General features: G+C 52.6%; 7 protein-coding genes across 7 annotated transcripts; 5 read left to right on the top strand and 2 right to left on the bottom strand.

The window, feature by feature from the left end:
- Positions 1-141: 141 nt before the first annotated feature.
- Positions 142-2,415, bottom strand: AYO20_04240 (hypothetical protein; the record flags this gene model as incomplete). Its single annotated transcript, XM_022642538.1, has 1 exon — positions 142-2,415. The coding sequence occupies one exon, from the start codon at positions 2,413-2,415 to the stop codon at positions 142-144; it is 2,274 nt and encodes a 757-aa protein (XP_022501356.1).
- A 493-nt stretch (positions 2,416-2,908) lies between these two features.
- On the top strand, positions 2,909-4,090 carry AYO20_04241 (hypothetical protein; the record flags this gene model as incomplete). The annotated part of the gene is made up of 1 exon (XM_022642539.1): positions 2,909-4,090. One exon carries the CDS (start codon positions 2,909-2,911, stop codon positions 4,088-4,090), a length of 1,182 nt encoding a protein of 393 aa, XP_022501357.1.
- Positions 4,091-4,146: 56 nt separating this feature from the next.
- On the bottom strand, positions 4,147-4,986 carry AYO20_04242 (hypothetical protein; the record flags this gene model as incomplete). The annotated part of the gene is made up of 1 exon (XM_022642540.1): positions 4,147-4,986. The coding sequence occupies one exon, from the start codon at positions 4,984-4,986 to the stop codon at positions 4,147-4,149; it is 840 nt and encodes a 279-aa protein (XP_022501358.1).
- Positions 4,987-6,184: 1,198 nt separating this feature from the next.
- AYO20_04243 (hypothetical protein) lies at positions 6,185-8,421 on the top strand (the record flags this gene model as incomplete). The annotated part of the gene is made up of 3 exons (XM_022642541.1): positions 6,185-6,909; positions 6,962-7,021; positions 7,092-8,421. 3 exons carry the CDS (start codon positions 6,185-6,187, stop codon positions 8,419-8,421), a joined length of 2,115 nt encoding a protein of 704 aa, XP_022501359.1.
- Positions 8,422-9,498: 1,077 nt separating this feature from the next.
- Positions 9,499-12,954, top strand: AYO20_04244 (hypothetical protein; the record flags this gene model as incomplete). Its single annotated transcript, XM_022642542.1, has 1 exon — positions 9,499-12,954. The coding sequence occupies one exon, from the start codon at positions 9,499-9,501 to the stop codon at positions 12,952-12,954; it is 3,456 nt and encodes a 1,151-aa protein (XP_022501360.1).
- A 459-nt stretch (positions 12,955-13,413) lies between these two features.
- Positions 13,414-14,910, top strand: AYO20_04245 (hypothetical protein; the record flags this gene model as incomplete). The annotated part of the gene is made up of 2 exons (XM_022642543.1): positions 13,414-13,644; positions 13,696-14,910. 2 exons carry the CDS (start codon positions 13,414-13,416, stop codon positions 14,908-14,910), a joined length of 1,446 nt encoding a protein of 481 aa, XP_022501361.1.
- A 653-nt stretch (positions 14,911-15,563) lies between these two features.
- On the top strand, positions 15,564-16,691 carry AYO20_04246 (hypothetical protein; the record flags this gene model as incomplete). Its single annotated transcript, XM_022642544.1, has 1 exon — positions 15,564-16,691. The coding sequence occupies one exon, from the start codon at positions 15,564-15,566 to the stop codon at positions 16,689-16,691; it is 1,128 nt and encodes a 375-aa protein (XP_022501362.1).
- Between the last annotated feature and the right edge of the window lie 1,133 nt (positions 16,692-17,824).

A 17,824-nucleotide genomic window follows, 5' to 3' on the forward strand; every position in this document is an offset into this window, starting at 1 on the left:
ATACCCAGGGTCGTGGGGACGGGGATATGTATAAGAGAGAGAAGAGAGAGAGAGAGAGAGAGAGAGAGAGAGAGAGAGAGAGAGAGGGACAGTAAAAGAGAAATCCATACACCAACTACCTCCTAAAAAGCAAATGCAAAATCAAAACATGTCCTCATCGTTCACTTGCGCACCGTTAACGTGCCCTTCCTCGTCGCTCTGCTTGTCCTCCAGCCCGAGCTCACCCATCTCGTCACCTAACAACTCCAGCTCGACCTCCTCACCGACCCAGCCTTCAAACTCTTCCAGGCCCTTTTGCACGTGGACCTTGAACCGGATGACATCCTCCAGGAGCTTCTCGATGCCGCCGTGCAGCTCCTCGCGGACTCGGGCACTCTCCTCGCGCATGCCCTCGTACGCCAGCTGCACTTCCAGCTCGCGCTGCTCGAGCTCCAGGACCCCCTTCTCCAAACCTTCCCGCATGCGACTGAGCTCCTTCTCTAGTTTCTCAATCGCCGAAGTCTGCTGCGTGTGCGCCGTCTGGCCATTCTCTTTCAAGGTCGAATACTGTCGAGAAGCCTCCTGCACACGATAGTTGAGGTTGTCTATCTCGGTGTTCTTCTCGTGCAGGGCCTCCGAGATGTTGTCGAGGAAGTCGCGCGCGTTGAGGTCTGATTCCGCCGCGGCTTTTCGACGCTCGTTGATTTCTTTCCTGAGCGAGATGAATGCATTGCGCACGACACCTCGGAGGTCGAGGTTGAGAAGATGCATCGGGGAATATCCAATGTTTTGCTCGGCAAGAAGGCGGTCAGACTCAATCGGTGAAGCACGACTTCGGCGTGAATGGGATGTTGAAGAGGAGAAACCCTGCTCGGACAAGTTGAGCGAGAGCTCGTAGTCTACGCCCTTTGCGTTGACCGCCGATGAGGGGATGAGGGACATCTGGTAGCCCAAGGAATTGTATCGTTTGACAACTGCCTCTAGATCTTCCAGCTTGCGAGCAGTTTCGACTTCTTTCTCAAGGACCCTCTTGTTGACTTCATCGAGCGCAGCCAGCGCGTCCTCATGGCTCTTCGCTAGTCTCTCCCGCTCTGTATTCATTCGGTCAATGTCCTGGATATTCAAGCCCTGTCGATCGACCGAGTTTTGCAGATTCTGTCGTTCTTGCTCCACGACTTCCAAGTCCGCCTCGACCTTTTGGATTTCGGCGTCGAGGATCTTTATTCTCGAATCGTATTTTTCAATTTTTGCTTGGACATTGGCATTGTATTCCTCAAACTTCTTCTTATCGTCTTCCAGGATCTTAAAATGCTTGTCCAATTTAGCAATATCAGGCGCATTGCGCTCGAATTCGTCGATCTGTGCCTTGAGAGCTTCATGCTCCGCCTCGTATAGTTTGAGTTCCTCGGCATGTTTGGCGTTGATTCGCTCAAACTCGTCTGTCATTGCCTGGATATGTGGTTGAAGTGCGGCTTCTTCACTCTCTTCATCGTCTTCTGGGCCCATTTGTAGCCAGTCTTGGTAAGCGCCGAACAAGAACCTGAATACAATACGATCACTGGAGACATCGACACCAGCCTCCGTACACGCATCATCGTAGGCACCGCGAGTAAAGTTGTCCAGCATCTGTGCCAGCTGCATCATCCAGTGCAGCAAGCCCAGGAAGCGAGGCCAATTCTGACCACCCACCGCGACCAGGTGTGACTTCGTAATGTCTCTCTCGTAAGGATATCTCAGCTGTTTCATGATCGGAGGGACTTCGGTGTCGATGCTCTTCTGGAATTTGTAACCTGGGTCAATGCGACGGTACAGCCATTGAAACATGAATGTGAAGTCCTTCTGTGTTGGCGATTTGACAGAGTTCTGGGTCAATGAGTGTTTCATCTCCAACTCGAAATTGTTCTGCGTCAGATAGTCGAGCAATTCCTGGCTCAGTCGTGCCCTATACGACGAATCCCTCAACGGCCGTGGGTCTTTAGGTGCGCCTGCTGGTGCGGGCGGCTGTGAGAAGAACGACTGGTGCGCCGTGGGGCCATGACCAGAGGGGCGAGAAAAGATGCTGCTTCTTCTCTGCAAACCCTGCGATGCTGGTGTCTGAGAGCCAAACAATTGGTTTGGCGCCAGGCTCTGTCGTCCGGTGTGTGTGCTCCCAAAGATATTATTCGAGACCGACCGCCGAGCAGTCGACATGCCCATTTCCGCCAAGTTACCACCAGACGAGGAGCGATGAAATATGGGTTGTGCAGGGCGCTGAATGCTCTGGTTTATCGACGTGGATCGCACATGAGAGGCGGTATACGGCGCATTTCGTAGTTCGGCGTTGGAAGAGGTGCGCTTCACGGCAGACGCGGGCTGAGGAATCCCCGAGAAGTTTGTGATGTTACCCAAAGTCTCCCTCGGTCGGCGCACGCTGAACAAGCCGGTAGGTTGCGACATTGTGGTAGACGGCTGGCGATCGCGTGTGTTGGAGTCTGTAGTAGAGTACACAGCATGCAACAAAATTGTTCGTACCGGCGCCTTGACTTAACGGCACTGTCAATGTAGTCACAATATGACGTGAAATGGTTAGTCGTAGAGACGGATAATCGTCCGCAGCCTACGCGCTTGATATACATTGTCCACAAGGCGGACGTTGGGTACAACAGTGAACGGACTAGGCTAGCTCTCAACACGCTAATTCGGTATTGGTCACCACAGCGACTAGAGGCCAAGACATCTCACGTGACCTTGTGCCTCGGCTGAGAAGAGATTAGACTCTGAGAGCAGGAATTGAAGATGACGGGTGGCTGGACATCATCAATTCCTCGCAGTCGATCGAGGCTCTTCTATAACCTGCGATTCTTCCATCCAGGTCACTGTCCCTGGCTCATGGTATCTTCACAAAGTCAACTTTGAATGACTTAGCTCGAGAGATACCAGCTCGCCAACAATGGCGCCCCGCGAAGACCTAGTTGCATCCGCGGTCACGTTCCTCCAGGACCCGTCTGTCGCTTCTGCTCCCCTCGAGAAGCGCATCGAGTTCCTCAAATCCAAGAATCTCACACAAGAAGAAATCACTGTATCTCTTGCCCGTGCTGGCGGGGATGCAGCTGCCGTCTCTACGCCGTCGCCGCAAAATGCACCCTACTATCCGCCTCCCAACGCCCACGACGTCCGAGGTCCCCCGGGTCCCAGATATCCATACCCTTACAATCCGTATGGAGACTGGCAACCTCCACCGCCGGAGCCGCCCAAACGAGACTGGAGAGATTGGTTCATCATGGCTACCGTGGTCGGCGGTGCGAGTTACGGCATGTACGTCCTTGCGCAGAGATACATCAAACCATTAATATCGCCACCCACACCACCACAACTGGAGCAGGATAAAGCCGCCATTGACGAGCAATTCAACAAAGCATTTGCACTGCTCGACACATTGTCTTCCGATACTGCTGCATTGAAACAGGCTGAAGAGGCTCGAACGCAAAGACTGGACAGCGCCATTACAGATATCGAAGAGATTGTCGCAGAACTGAAAGCGGCAAATCAGAAGCGTGAAGACGATGCGCGACGCATGGAGGCAGAAATCAAGACCATGAAAGATGGTCTGCCTCGTTCTATTGACAACGTACGAGATGCGAGCGAGAGGCAGTTGAAAGAGTTGAGCACCGAGTTGAGCAGTTTGAAAGCCCTGATGGGAAATCGTATGGGTAGCGGCTCTGGAGTCTTTGGAATCCCACGGGCACAGCCACCGACAATGCCAGGCTCAAACGCTGCCTCCACGTCCAGTACCCCAGCACCACCCCCTTCAGTGGAGAATGCCCCTGCTGGTAGCGGTGTATCTGCGCCTCGGCCAATACCATCGTCTACGAACTCAACTCCGCAACTTCCTGCCTCTAACCCGACTCCGGTGGCAACATCTGGAGGCAGACCGACATCTGGCACCAAAGCTTCTATTCCGGCCTGGCAGATGGCGGCACTCAAAGCGGCAAATAATCCTAGCCCGGCGGCTGCGAGTCATGGGGCTAATGTACCAGTGGCTAATGGTGCATCTTCTGGATCATCTTCCCAGCAGCAGCAGCAGCAGCAACCTGATGGTGCAGATGCCATCGCTGCTCTTAACGCAAGTTAGATACCCATGCTCCAGGAAAATCAAAATAAGTGTTGTCCTTTTTGTACCCCGAATACTCATGGCTCGTCTCCACCACCGAAGCGCTGTCGTGCAATCTCTTTGAAGACGCTCATGGTTTTCTCTTCCTTTTCTTTAATCGCTTGTAACTTGCTTTCTCGCTCTGCACGCCTAGCCCGCAGTATTTCCTCTCTGCGAAGCTCCCTCTCGTTTTTCTTTCTTTCCTGCTCCTTCTGCAGTCTCTTGAGGTCTGTCAGACCGTCCTCGGCCCCCATGAGCTCGGAATCCATGATTTCTACATCGCCGGACGCATCTTTCGAAGCTGCAAAGGAGCGATTGGCCTCGGCGCGTTCGCGCTTTTTCTCCAGTTGGCGCTCGCGGCTTCCCGCCTCGGCACGCGGTACAAGTTCTTCGAGACGCTCTTTCTGAACTCTGCGATCTAGATGACGTTCGTGACGGAGTTGTTTAGTATGCTCTCGCCGGGCCACATCGGCTTCTTCGGTAAACTGCTCGTCCCGTGCACGAAGGTCATCGAGGGAAGGTACGGAGGCTCCCTGCCTTCGAGACATGAGAGAGTCGTCGTGCTCACCTCGCGTCGTGAGCGATGAGGGTAGGGGAGGACCGAAATCTACTTCTTCTTCGGTATCCTCGTTGCCCTGGCCCAGCGGACGAGAATCAGACGTCCTCATCTGACCCGGTTGTGTACTCGTCCTTCGAGGGGAGGGCAGGACTTGACCCTGCGCTCTTGACTTCTCTAAAGTTTCGGGATCGTACCAGCCTTGTGCAAGCTCTCCACGATTCCTGCCATGTAAGCATGCGTATCGACCAGATTTTGCGTCTCCCACACCCAGCACCGGCAGAGCCAACGTGCGAGGCTCTAGGTATTTCTTTCTTACCATTTTCCAACAAAACTCTTCCATCGTCCCTTTACCTCCGTATCGTCCAGCTCTTCAAGGTTCAGTTGTTTATGGATATCCAGATACAGAGCGAACAAGGTGCGATATGCGGGAAGGTCATGCCGTGAAAGCTCTCGTGCTCCATGTGGCAGTGGCTTGGACAGCGTGGGAGACTTCTTGATGTGCTGGCGAGACGGCTCACCAGATCGAGAACGGTAGGAATGGTGGGAGGATCTACGATCAGCATGGTGAGGAGAGCGCGACCTTGATCGCGACCGGTGACGGTGATGATGGCGGTGGTGTTCTGGCATTATCCCCATGTCGTTCTTGTGGGAGGTGTAGACGGGTTGACGGGTCGCATCGAAACGGAATTCCTTTGAAGAATGACATCGTTGTTGTTCTGGGGTGTTTGTGTTGTCCCGAAGTCATGCCGAGGTTCATGGTCGATTCGTGCTGCTCTAATTGCACAACCCTCCACAGCAATGTCGTCAGCTCTCGTCAATTCTCGTCAGTGTTCCAGTCTCATATGCCTGTCCTACAAGTAGGTAGGCACAGCCAGCAGCACGGAGGTCCACCGAGCTACTTTACTCCTTTTGCAACAACCGGAATGATCGAGTGCTTGAGCCTGTAAATAACTGCAAATAACTCTATTGAAGTGCCTTTATGCTGGCCAGTTTGAGTTCGTCACTTCCCACACTTCATGCGTCACCCGGTATGGAAGTGTTGCAGACGGCCTCCAAGCTGTGTCTGCCATCTAGAACTGCAGCACCACTGGCACTGATCTCTCATCACATATATCTCTCGCAGAGAACACATGACATTTCCTGTGTCGCCTGTTAAAGCGGCGCTACTGTTGCCAAGCATCAACGGATTCAAGTCCTGAATTTTCCTCGGATTCATCTCATCCTGTATACCATAGATGGCACTTCGCTCATAGACTTCTTTGCATTTGCATCATATTATAGACTTGGTGTCCGGTCGATAGACGTACCTTCGACATGCACATACTTGTGCGCCACTCCCAAGCTCTAAGAGGGGAAGAGATTGCTGACTCCCCCACCAGGTTGTAAATGATGACGGTCCTCCGTCTAATCAGTCATCGCCATACGTTCATTCTCTAGTGACCGCCCTTCAAGATGCCGGCCATTTGGTATCAGTGGTCCTGCCTCACGTTCAGAGGTCCTGGATAGGAAAGGCACACATGGTTGGTCACACTTTAACCCCGACTTACTATCGCCCTGGTTCGGTCTTGAAAGACGACGGAACCACTTCGAACCGACCATTTAACGACGGCGGAGAGGAGTGGATTTTAGTAGATGGTACGCCGGCAAGCTGCGTCCAGATCGGCCTTCATCATGTGTTCAAGGACAGGGGGCCAATTGACCTAGTGGTCAGCGGTCCCAATTATGGCCGGAACACCACTGCGGTGTTTGCTCTCTCCAGCGGAACGATTGGTGGCGCAATGGAAGGCGCAATGAGCGGCGTGAGGAGTATTGCCTTATCTTATGCCTTTGATTCGAGAGAGCATGACATCGAGGTCATCTCTGCCGCTTCGAGGTTGAGCACTCGATTAATGGAGAAGTTGGCCAAAGAGTGGCCAGACGATGTGCATCTATACAGCATCAATGTTCCACTACGGCAAGGAGTGGAGAACAACAAAATCGTCTATGCTGAAATGATACAAAACCGTTGGATTAGCGGCAGCTCCTTCACCGAATTGGCTGCGGAGGACGACAACGAAGACCCTAACGAGGAGGAGCAGATAATCCGTGAGACTGGTGAAGCTGATGGAAACAACAACAACAACCTCGTGACAAGACGAGTTCATCGCAGATTCAAGTGGTCCCCGAACTTCGCAGACGTTCGGAAGGCCGTTGTCGATGCTGGCAAGGGTGACGGTTGGGAGGTGCTGCAGGGAAACATCACGTAAGTGTACCGAAGACTACAAGGCGTTGAGATCATGCATTGATAGCAGCAGGGTCACTCCATTGATCGCAAATTTCTGGCACTTGCCTCATTACACTGGCGAAATCAAGCTGTGAGTAAGTTCACCTCAACCAAAGCTAGCGGTCAATCTGGGAGCAATTGCTAATCGATGCCTTGCGCAGAGGTGACTCTCATTCAAGCTCAATAGCCTGCAATATAGATTCGAATTCTCCGCCCGTATATGCACTCATTGATTACCCGGATGCATATGTGCAGCCTCTCATCCTGGATGCTCTTGGGCAATTAGCTCCTATCCCCGTCAGGCGCATTTCTAGCCTGAGTGACTTGCCACATCCTTCAGACCGCGTCTTGCAGTTCACCAGTTACGAGAAATTGGACTTTGAGCATGCCATGCAGCACACACAGACGTCCCTTGTTTGCTCGTATGTCATCCGGAAAGCGCTCATTCGCAAACACTATCTTTCCAATACAGTGTCTACCTGGCTAGTCAAACACCCGAGTAGCATCCTGACAAACCATTTCAAGCCGTGTGTCCATTTCGAACTCGACTATGCAGAATTCCTCGATGAGGCCCTGGTGGATGCATGGGACCTGAACGAGAGCTTGGCAGAAAACGAGAACCAAGAATCCGATGGTCAAAGAGAGTGGTGGATACTGAAGCCCGGCATGAGTGATGGGGGCAATGGTATCAGACTCTTCTCAACTAGCAGTGAACTGCAAGCCATCTTCGAGGAGTGGGAGCAAGATGCGCCCGATGCCGATGCCGATGCCGAAAGTTCGAGCGAAGAGGACGAGTCCCATCAGGCTCCGGGGAGCAAACAAGGCAACCTCCTTGAGGGTAACGCAATGACATCCCAGCTCAGGCATTTCATCGCTCAACCCTACATCGACCCCCCGTTACTGCTCGAGTCCTATGGCAATCGAAAGTTCCACATCCGGGCCTACGTGTTAGCCGTGGGAGCTTTGAAGGTGTATGTGTACAAGGAGATGCTAGCTCTGTTCGCAGCGAAAGGCTATCAGCCACCCACGTCTGCCACAGATTCCGAGATGCTTGACCTGGCACAACATCTGACAAATACCTGCTTTCAAGATGAGACGACCAAGAGCACCTCCGTCTACCGATTCTGGGATCTACAATCTCCTGGGATGCGTGCAGACTGGAAAGACACGGTGTTTCAACAAATCTGCGACATAACTGGTGAAGTATTTGAAGCTGCAGCTCGTGAACAGATGATTCACTTCCAAGCGGTGCCCAATGCTTTCGAAATATTTGGCGTGGACTTTCTGATTGACCGGGAATGTAACGTGTGGCTGCTGGAACTAAATGCCTACCCGGACTTCAAACAGACAGGACAGAATCTCCAGGATGCTGTGGTTGGGGGCCTTTTCCAAGCAGTGTCCAGATCCGCAATTGCGCCCTTCTTTGGGTTGACTCGATCTGGAACGACACAGATGCCACTGGTCAGGTCGCTCGATCTAGGCCGATGCTGAAAGGACTCTGCCGCGTCAAGATTGAGCCACCTGCATCTCATCTACCGAGCAGACGCACTGTTTGTGCTCGGCGATCCTTCCAGCCCTTCTGGGCAATGTTGTGCAACATTGAATTCCAGCTGCCGACTGGCTCTTTGGGGGGCATGGTACTTCGGATGGCGCGGGACCTGCAATCTTCCTGCAACAGACTCTTTCGATCAGTTTTGATACGCTGTTCCTTGTCTACGGGCATCTGAATATTTACCGACCACCAATCACTGCCGGAGACTCGCTTCCCGGATCTCCAGCACTATTCCTCGCCATTGGTCTTTATGAAAGTAGCGGATGCCGATTGACCAAATCCCATCTCATCTGTCCCCAGCTGAGGGATGCAAGGCAAGCTAGTGAATTTGTGAGATGACCCCCAGGGGCCGGAATACGGGCCTCAGACTCCCTTGTTGAGGTTGCACAGCCTGTTGTCAGTGCGGACCTGACACCATCCCGCTACCATTTGCTGGTAGTCTTGGGGAATGCCTCGGTTTTACATCAGCTTTATCGGCGAGGTTGTAGAGACCTGCCCCAGTATCTGATATGTCAAAGGAGACAAACCGATCGTGTCACACTCAATGGTGAGGCTGCAAAGAATGCAGCTAGCCCGGATGAATTGACCTCCACCAAACTTCCATCATGAGACATTTCAGTTACCATCTCATGTACTTGCACCTGAACCGGGACTTGGGGCGCACGCAGTCGTAAATGGCGCGTCTTAACATGGCTACGCCCGTTTGTCCCAAACCTGAACGCTCCTGCTGCGAGGAGGAAGCTGTGCCTCGATACTTGCCAAACGAGCCCAACTCGAGCTCCAGGCTATTTCACCATCATCTCGATTTACCCTCAGTCTGTTTCTCTCCTGATCTTGCTCGCCTTCAATCTTCGATCTTCCCCAGCAATCCATTCTGTGGTATCGGGAAAAAGTATTTGTATTGTCGATCAGGCTGCCTACCCATCCGCCTTCCACCAGGCAGACACCACTGCTCTCGCTAGTGCTTATTACCGCATCTTCCTATACAGATCTTCCGTTTCCTCTCGTACAAGACCATGAGCCTGACCACTAGCGAAACACCAACTATGTTTTCTTACCCGGTTGTCGTTCTGCGGGTGTTTCAGCTCCTTACCGTCGTCGCGCCCACCACCTTCCTCGCTGCTGCCACGATCATCAACTCATTCTCCGAAACCAAAGAGCCCAAAGAATCGAACCTGCGCAAGTTTCAACTGGGCTCAGCTTGTATCGCCGCATTATTGTCTTCTGCAGAGGCAGTGATTGACCTTAAGAGATCTGACCCATACCAAATCTCCGACCCGGACGCAGTCTACGCGCTCTTCCTTAGTCTGGTCTGGGTTATCCTCTCGCTTAGTCTCGTTGGAACCCACATCAGCACGTCATACCCCCATATTGGAACTTGGACGATTCTCCTCGTCTGCCAAAGCACGGTCTTTGCACTATCATTGCCTGGTACATCCTTGGAAGACAAGCACCTACTCGCACGGTCCATTGTTCAAGGGGCCCAACTAGCAGTTGAGATCGGGCTCCTCGGAGACAGCCTTTTGATTGGCTTCGTACGAGGAAAGGAAATTGTAGGAAATGGCGATGAAACGCGACCGTTGCTAGGAAATGAATCAAGTCCGCACCCCTCGGGCTCACATGGGGACACTCAAACGCCAAATGAGGAAGAAACGGACAGACAGCGCATACGAACGAGGCCATTCTGGCAGTACCTGGGCTCTTTCAAACTCTTTGTGCCCTATATGTACCCAAGATCTTCACAAATGCGGATGTACTTTGCGGGGATGTTTGTCGCCAATGTCTCGACAAGGATCGTGACGATTGCCCTCCCTCTCAGTCTCGGCAGTGTCATCAACGGCCTTGGAGAAACGAACCCTTGGAAGGCTATGGCTGTCTACGTGTTCCTCTGGTTTTTGATGTCACACGCAGCTCTCCCACTCATTGAAACCTGGCTATCATGGCGGGTAAGGGCTGATCTGGTCGTCGCATTACAGCGGCATTGCTACGGTCACATCATGAAATTGTCCGCCGACTTCCACGATTCCAAGAGATCTTCAATCATCTGGCAGACGATGAGCCAAGGTCAAGATGTGATTGACTTGCTCCATGACGGGTTGTTTCAAACGTTGCCTACAATAGCCGACTTGGTCTTTGCAACCGTGGTCCTTACATGCCTCTTTGGGCTCTACATGACCTTCATTATCGCATCCATGTTGGTTCTGTTCTTCGGGCTGACCTTCAAGACGCTCATGAGGAAGCGATCTATGCGTCGATCTTGGGTCGATGCGTATCACGAGCAGTATTACCAGATGAGCGAATCCTCACTGAATTGGTCCGCAGTATGCCACTTTGGACGCATCCCCTATGAGATCCAGAGGTACAGGGAGAAAGGCGACACTACTCAGGACAGGATGCTGATTTTGTGGTTGTATGAGTTTTGGACCCAAGGTCTACGCTACCTGATACCTTGCATCAGCTTTGTGGCCGCATGCAGCGTGGCCGCCCTGCAAATATCACATCATCAGCACAGGATTGGTGATTTTGTGGTTCTGATCACATACTGGGCACAAGTCACCGGCCCCTTGACCACTCTGGCAACCGCAACATCAGGGGTAACTGAGAAGCTCGTCAACGCAGAGAAGCTGGTGGTGATACTGGAAAAGCAGCCACGCATTCAGGACTTGCCAGATGCTCGACCCTTCGTGTTCCTCGAAGGCGCAGTCGAGTTTGAGAATGTGTCTTTTTCCTATGACGGCAAACGACAAATCGCAAAAGGCATTACTTTCCGTGCAGCACCTGGGAAGACTGTGGCGTTAGTCGGACAGACAGGAGGCGGCAAGAGTACCATTCTGAAACTTCTTTTCCGGTTCTACGACGTTGATCAAGGCCGCATCTTGATTGACGGGCAAGATATCAGGCCCATGAATATGGAAAGCTTCCGCAAACACATTGGCATGGTTCCTCAGAGTCCCGTCGTATTCAACATGTCAGTGCTGGACAACGTTAGATACCCTGATATTGACTGTACGGAGGAAGAGGCTATCGACGCTTGTAAAGCAGCAGCACTACACGACAAAATCATGTCATTTACTCACGGTTATCATGAAAAGGTGGGCGAGCGTGGCACCAAGCTCTCGGGTGGTGAGCTTCAACGGCTTGCAATTGCGCGGGCGATCCTGAAAAAGGCGGATATTTTGCTCCTGGACGAAGCCACTAGCAGTGTTGACAGCATCACGGAGAAGAAGATTCAAGATTGCATCCGTCAACTATGTGCCGGCAAGACCACGTTTGTGATCGCACACCGACTGTCTACAGTCGTGCATGCCGATCAGATTCTCGTGATTGAGGACGGCCAGATTATCGAGTCTGGCACACATGACACTCTCCTCAAGCAGAATGGTGCTTATAATGAGCTATGGAGCAGCCAACTTCGCCTGCAGGCTGAGGGGAGCAAGTCGAAGTCCCAAACGTCCTTCTCACCGAAAACAGATGCATTGGTCCTGGTCAACGATATGAGTTCTGGTGAGCAAGAGACCCAGACTTTGGTGGAGAGTACAACGAGAGGAAGTGAGAATCAAGATACAGAGTGCAGAGCTCCCGAGTCGACCCGCGATCCATCAAGCATCCACGAACACCAGCATCGAAGCCATCAAGCATCGCATGATGCTGTAGACACGCGAGACAGGACGAACGCCAAACGACTTGCGTGTGCGTTGGTTGCGAGATTGCCACGGTCAAAATCGCCAGGGAAAGGTGGATCGTCAGAGTCAAGCCTGAACCCCGACGCGCGCACATTTCGGCCTCGAAGATTCCAGGATTGTAACAACACTACAAGTGTTACAACTGGTGACCCCAGGACTGCGACTGAAGGTCACTACGGGACTTCCTTTGGCGCCTACTCAGCCAAAGCCAGACTCGAGACGAACCTTTCCAATCAAGAGAACGACATCAAGTGGTCTACGGCGAAAGGTCTTGGGGATTCACCCGACGTTGCTTCGAAACCCCGGTCACCATTGCTTTTCCCGCTGAAACGAAAGTGGGTCGGTCAAGGTCGTGAGGCTTTGGGAAGTGACGAAGACCATTCCATTAGGAGCACACAAGAAACACATGCGGAGAGCGAAGGTGTCAAAGCCGAAAGTCCCGGTTGGCAAACCGATCAACCAGAGTTGGAGGAGACCACAGCACTAGCGGGAAACAATCGCCGGCGGTTGACTGCAAGCGAACCTTTCCTCTGGAGCATTGATGTTGAAGAAGAGTCGGACGAATCATCAGCAGATGTGAACGTTCAACAGTCGGCGAAATACTCGAGGCTCCCACAACCTTCATGCCCAAGAACTGTGTCAGCTATGGAGAGAAAGACGGGCGTGTCAAATTCAGAGGATGTGATTGAAGGGAACGAGGCTGAAGCATCCGCTGATACCGCAGCGACGAGCCCAACTATTCCCAGTCCAACATCGCACCTGAGGGTCCCTGCCAACTCCCCTGCATAGAAGGGACAGATCTGGCCTGTGTTTTATTGAGGCGAGAGCCTTTGATCTGCCCTGTTCAGATTCTTAAAAGCATCAGATACGCTTCCGGGACGACGACAAAGAGGATGCTTCTATTAGTCGTCTTGCCGGATGAAATATCAAATACATTCTGAGTCTGGACAGTGAACCAGGTGAGCATTATGGCGATGGATATTTTCACTCGATAGCAAGTATCAGAAATGTGGAAGCAGGCAGCAATCAGGCTAGTTTGTCAACATCGACTTGATTCGACGCCCTTTGGCATCTGTATGTTGTGTATGCATAGGGCGGGGGGTTTTTCCTCGGCCCACAAATCATCATGTTGTGAGGTTTTGTAACCTTCATTTCTGCATTCTTGCTCTTTTTCCCAACTCGAACCATTAACCGTCACCATGCGTGCCTAATCTTTCCATTCATAACCATAACGCACCCTCGACGAGAATGTCTCCCCTCACGAGCCGCCAGATCGAGAGCGAGGCCGAGATCTTGGAGCTGGTTGAACCCCGTGGCATTCTGGGTCAAGGTATTGGAGAATCATCAACACATCAACTGCAGGACAATCCACCGCAAGATGCTGTCCCGATCGAAGATGTACCTCCAAATGGCGGCTATGGCTGGGTGTGCACGGCCTGCGTCTTTCTGATCAATGCGCATACATGGGGACTGAACAGCGTAAGCAACCCGGTCATGACTTGACGGAGGGAGAAAGCTCACGCGGGACAGGCATGGGGGATTTTCCTGGCCCATTACCTCAGTAATCCTGCCTTTCAAGACGCATCACATCTCGAGTATGCCTTGATAGGCGGTCTCTCGATCTCTCAGTCCCTGTTGAGCGCACCGGTCGTGAACATCTCCACGAGGAGACTCGGCATAAAGGCCACGCTTCTTATCGGCACCGTCTTCCTCTTTGTGGCCCTTCTCGGTGCCTCGTATGCGACCGAGATATGGCATCTCTTCCTGACACAAGGCGTCTGTGCCGGCTGGGCCATGGGCCTCCTCTACATCCCGGCGACTGCGGTTCTGCCACAGTGGTTCTCGACCCGTCGGAGTCTGGCGATGGGAATTGCGTCTTCGGGAGCTGGGCTGGGAGGGCTGGCGTACAATCTTGCAGCAGGCCGTATTGTCCAGAGATTAGGTATTGACTGGGCTTATCGCATATTGGCGTTCTGCGGACTCGCCGTCAACGGGGTGTGTTCGCTGCTCCTCAAAGACCGCAACAAAGCCGTTCAACCTCTGCAGACTGCGTTCAACTACCGCGAGTACGCCCGCATTGAGGTTATTCTGGTGGTCATCTGGGGAGTACTTACTGAGCTGGGCTACATCGTGCTGCTCTACTCCCTGCCCAACTACGCGACGTCTATCGGTCTCACGGCGGGACAAGGGTCTGTTGTCGGCGCTGTCCTCAACCTTGGCCTTGGAGTTGGCAGACCCGTCATTGGATATTACTCGGATGCTTTTGGCCGCCTCAACATGGCGACCATGATGACCGCACTATGTGGCGTTCTCTGCCTCGCCCTATGGGTGCCCGCGAAATCGTACGGCGTCCTCATCGCCTTTGCCCTTGCCGCGGGCTGCGTCTGCGGCATCTTCTGGAACACTGTCACACCGGTCACCGCTGAAGTGGTAGGGCTCAAAAGACTACCGTCGTCCTTTGGCGTCATATGTCTGTCCTTGGTGGTGCCCACAACATTCGCGGAGCCGATTGCCCTGGAGATGGTCGGTGCGTCAGGATATCTCAGCTCGCAGATCTTCGTGGGCTGTATGTTCCTGCTCGCTGCGGCCAGTACGTGGGTACTCCGGTCGTGGAAGATCAACCAGGTCGAATTGAAAGCCGCAAGCGAACAGAGGATCAGTAATTCTCCAGCAGCTGTGCAAGACTGGACGGGCCGTGGCCATTGGCTGACGCCGCAAAAGCTGCTCTGGTTAGGCAGGGTATGAACGTCAGTCTTGTGCGAGAGTCATGGGCAGTCCGAGACTCAAACCCCGTGTTTTCGGACGTACCAGCTCGGTGGAGATGCATTAGGGGGATTGTTCTTTGTTGAGAGAAACTGTCTTAACCCACCTTCTACCGCCCCTTTCCCGCCTTGCCCTCATTTTGGTCGCACCTCAGCCTTGTCTTGAATATCTCGAATGCATGTCTCCGGCAAACAAAGCTCCCAACAACGGCGTCAGAAATAGCTCAAGAGACCACTAGAAAAAGACACTCCATGCCTCAGGGGTTACCAAGAGATATCCCTTGCAATATCAACCTCATGTCTTATCATACAAAGCTCAACTTTGCTCAGCAACGCCGCTCTGACGAGACCTTGGCTTCGTGTCCGTGATCGTGTATACAAGCACACTGCCTCAGAATGAGACCATGACAATGACCATGGCATCATCAGCGAACATCTTTGTATGCTGTCTAAGTCTCTGAGGCAGCTTTGGTCCACCGTCCAGGTCATGTTCTCGCCTATATCAGCCCTCTAGTCCCTCAGCATTTGTGCATTCCACCAGAACACACACTTTCCAGCACACCACACAGCAACACAACCATAACGGCCAAAAGCATCAACAGTTTTTCAAGTTTTCCACCAACAGACCAGTTCATCATGCACCAACTCCTCAGACTAGCCTCTTTTCGGGGTCTCATTCTCCTTGTTGCAGCGGTCGATCTCCTTCTCACAAGCACCACCAGCTACATTCTTCCGTGGTTGGACACCGTTTTCTCCGTCCCTGACAGCCTGTGGCTCTGGGTATGGAGTGCCCGCGATTCTTTCCATGACCGCTGCCTGATCTGTCTCAGTCTCAACCTTGCTCTCTGGATCTGCGACGTCATGGAAAGCGACCACCTCTTGTCTTACACCAGCATGCACGCACAACCCACTCATCTTGAGGGCTCGGCGTCTTGGGATCCAGCCGTCCTCCTATTCCTGCAAGCCGGATATTTCGCCTCGACCGTGTCCAACATTACTTTTGCTCTCCGCCTGCGTGAGCCGAGGATCTTGACGTTTCTGTATCAAGTCGTGCGGGCCAAAGAACTCTTGCTTGAACTCTCCCTGCTCTGTTTGTATGCACTCCTGGCGAGCTGGATCGCCTCGAACTGTTGCGCCAATGGTCTACAAGTCAGCAGAGATCTTTCCACGCCCAGAACTCTCGTCTATGAATACCAGGAACCAGTTCATTGCGGCGGGCCAGATCCTTTCGAAGTGCCAGTTCCCGGCTCCTTTTCAGTCACCAATCCTCCTCACAATCCTCTCGAAAGCACCGAGTTTGCCCCGGTGGAGTCATTCGCAAACTCAACGACAGGATACGGTCGGTCATCACCCACCCCCTTCATCAACAGGGCCAGAGCCAGCGCCAGGGAATCCGTCTTCTACCTTCAGCCTCCAGTCAATCTGAGCCGACCGATCATGCGTGCCCGCCGGATCTACCGTCGACGAGTCAACCACGACCTCCAGCGCGTGGAAAATGGAACGCTGACTTTGGACACTTGCGTGACAAACGCCGACGATTCCGACTACGACGCCGACACGGAATTCACGTACGAGAAGCGAGCAAAACCACGCGACGCACTACATCACAACGCAACCGCTACCGCCACGGCCAGAGATGCTACTTATCACATGCGCGCCCTCACGGAACACCAGCCAGCCCACCTCGGCCCGCCGCGGCGGAGTGACCGGCTCGGCCGGCGGAATGCCTGGGACTGGACCAACATCTCCGCCGTGCAGGAGTGACTCGCGAATGGTGCATGAACAGTGTCACGCGATCGTGGAGAAGCGTGGCTCTGGCTCCGTGGCGAGAGGTTCGACGGAGGTGAGATTCACGAAAACGGGACTGGACAGGACAGGACAGGACAAGGGATGTATCCCATTCGAAGCGATAGCAGAGACAGGATTACAGACGGGACACAGACGAATCATTCGCAAGCGGGAAAAAAGAAAGGAAGAGAAGGGAAGGGAAGGGAGGGAAAGGGGGGGGGGGGCATCCAGTCTCTTTCACAACGTGGCATGGCATGGCATGGCATATCACAGGATGGCAGAACAGAGCCATGGAATAGCATACAAAAATGGAGTGGAGAAACACATCACATTACAAATTCGTTCATTTACTCATTCATCCATCCCTCCATCAGTGATACCAATTCCATTCAATGTCCTCTGAATCCTCCAAATCTCACGAGGTATTCTGCTAGGACGCCAGATACTAGATGCCAGATACTGGATACAGGATACCGAATGCTAGATACTAGATGTATACCGACTAGTTCCGTGGAGAGAACAGGTCAAGGGACAAACAAGGCAGACGACTGATATTGGCACAGTGGACAACCTCAAAAGCAACGGATGGAACGAGACGATAGATGGAAGAAATTAGAATTGTCATGATGGGTATCCTAAATGTCCACGTGTCTACATCGCAAAACACGCCCATCTATCCACACTGTCAACAGAGTTTTTTTGTTTCCAATCCTGTCACCTGTGTGTCCCTCTCCTTTGGCTAGTCGTACTTCGCTCGAGTAGTGCACAGTTGCTCGGCTCATAATCTCAAACGTCAATGCCTACCAAACAGCAAACAGTCCTAAAACAACATCAACCGTAAAGCAAGGAAACTCGTAAATCGTTCATCATCGGAGAAATCGTGAAATAAATGGTCGTTGGTGAGTCGTGCCCATTGGAACCAAGGACACAGGCTCGCATCGTGAAAGGCCCCAAAGGGCTGAAATATGTCGAGCGTCGTTGATAGACGCATCTCGTAAATGACAACAAGAATGGCCGAAAGTTCGTCAGTTGGGTTCGTCAATAGATGGATCTGACTGTGTGACTGGGGCCCTTTGCTAGAGATGCAGACTTGTTGATGGTCCAATCAG

The sequence above is a fragment of the Fonsecaea nubica genome (genome assembly GCF_001646965.1).
Source record: "Fonsecaea nubica strain CBS 269.64 chromosome Unknown Scaff22, whole genome shotgun sequence".
NCBI lineage: Eukaryota > Fungi > Ascomycota > Eurotiomycetes > Chaetothyriales > Herpotrichiellaceae > Fonsecaea > Fonsecaea nubica.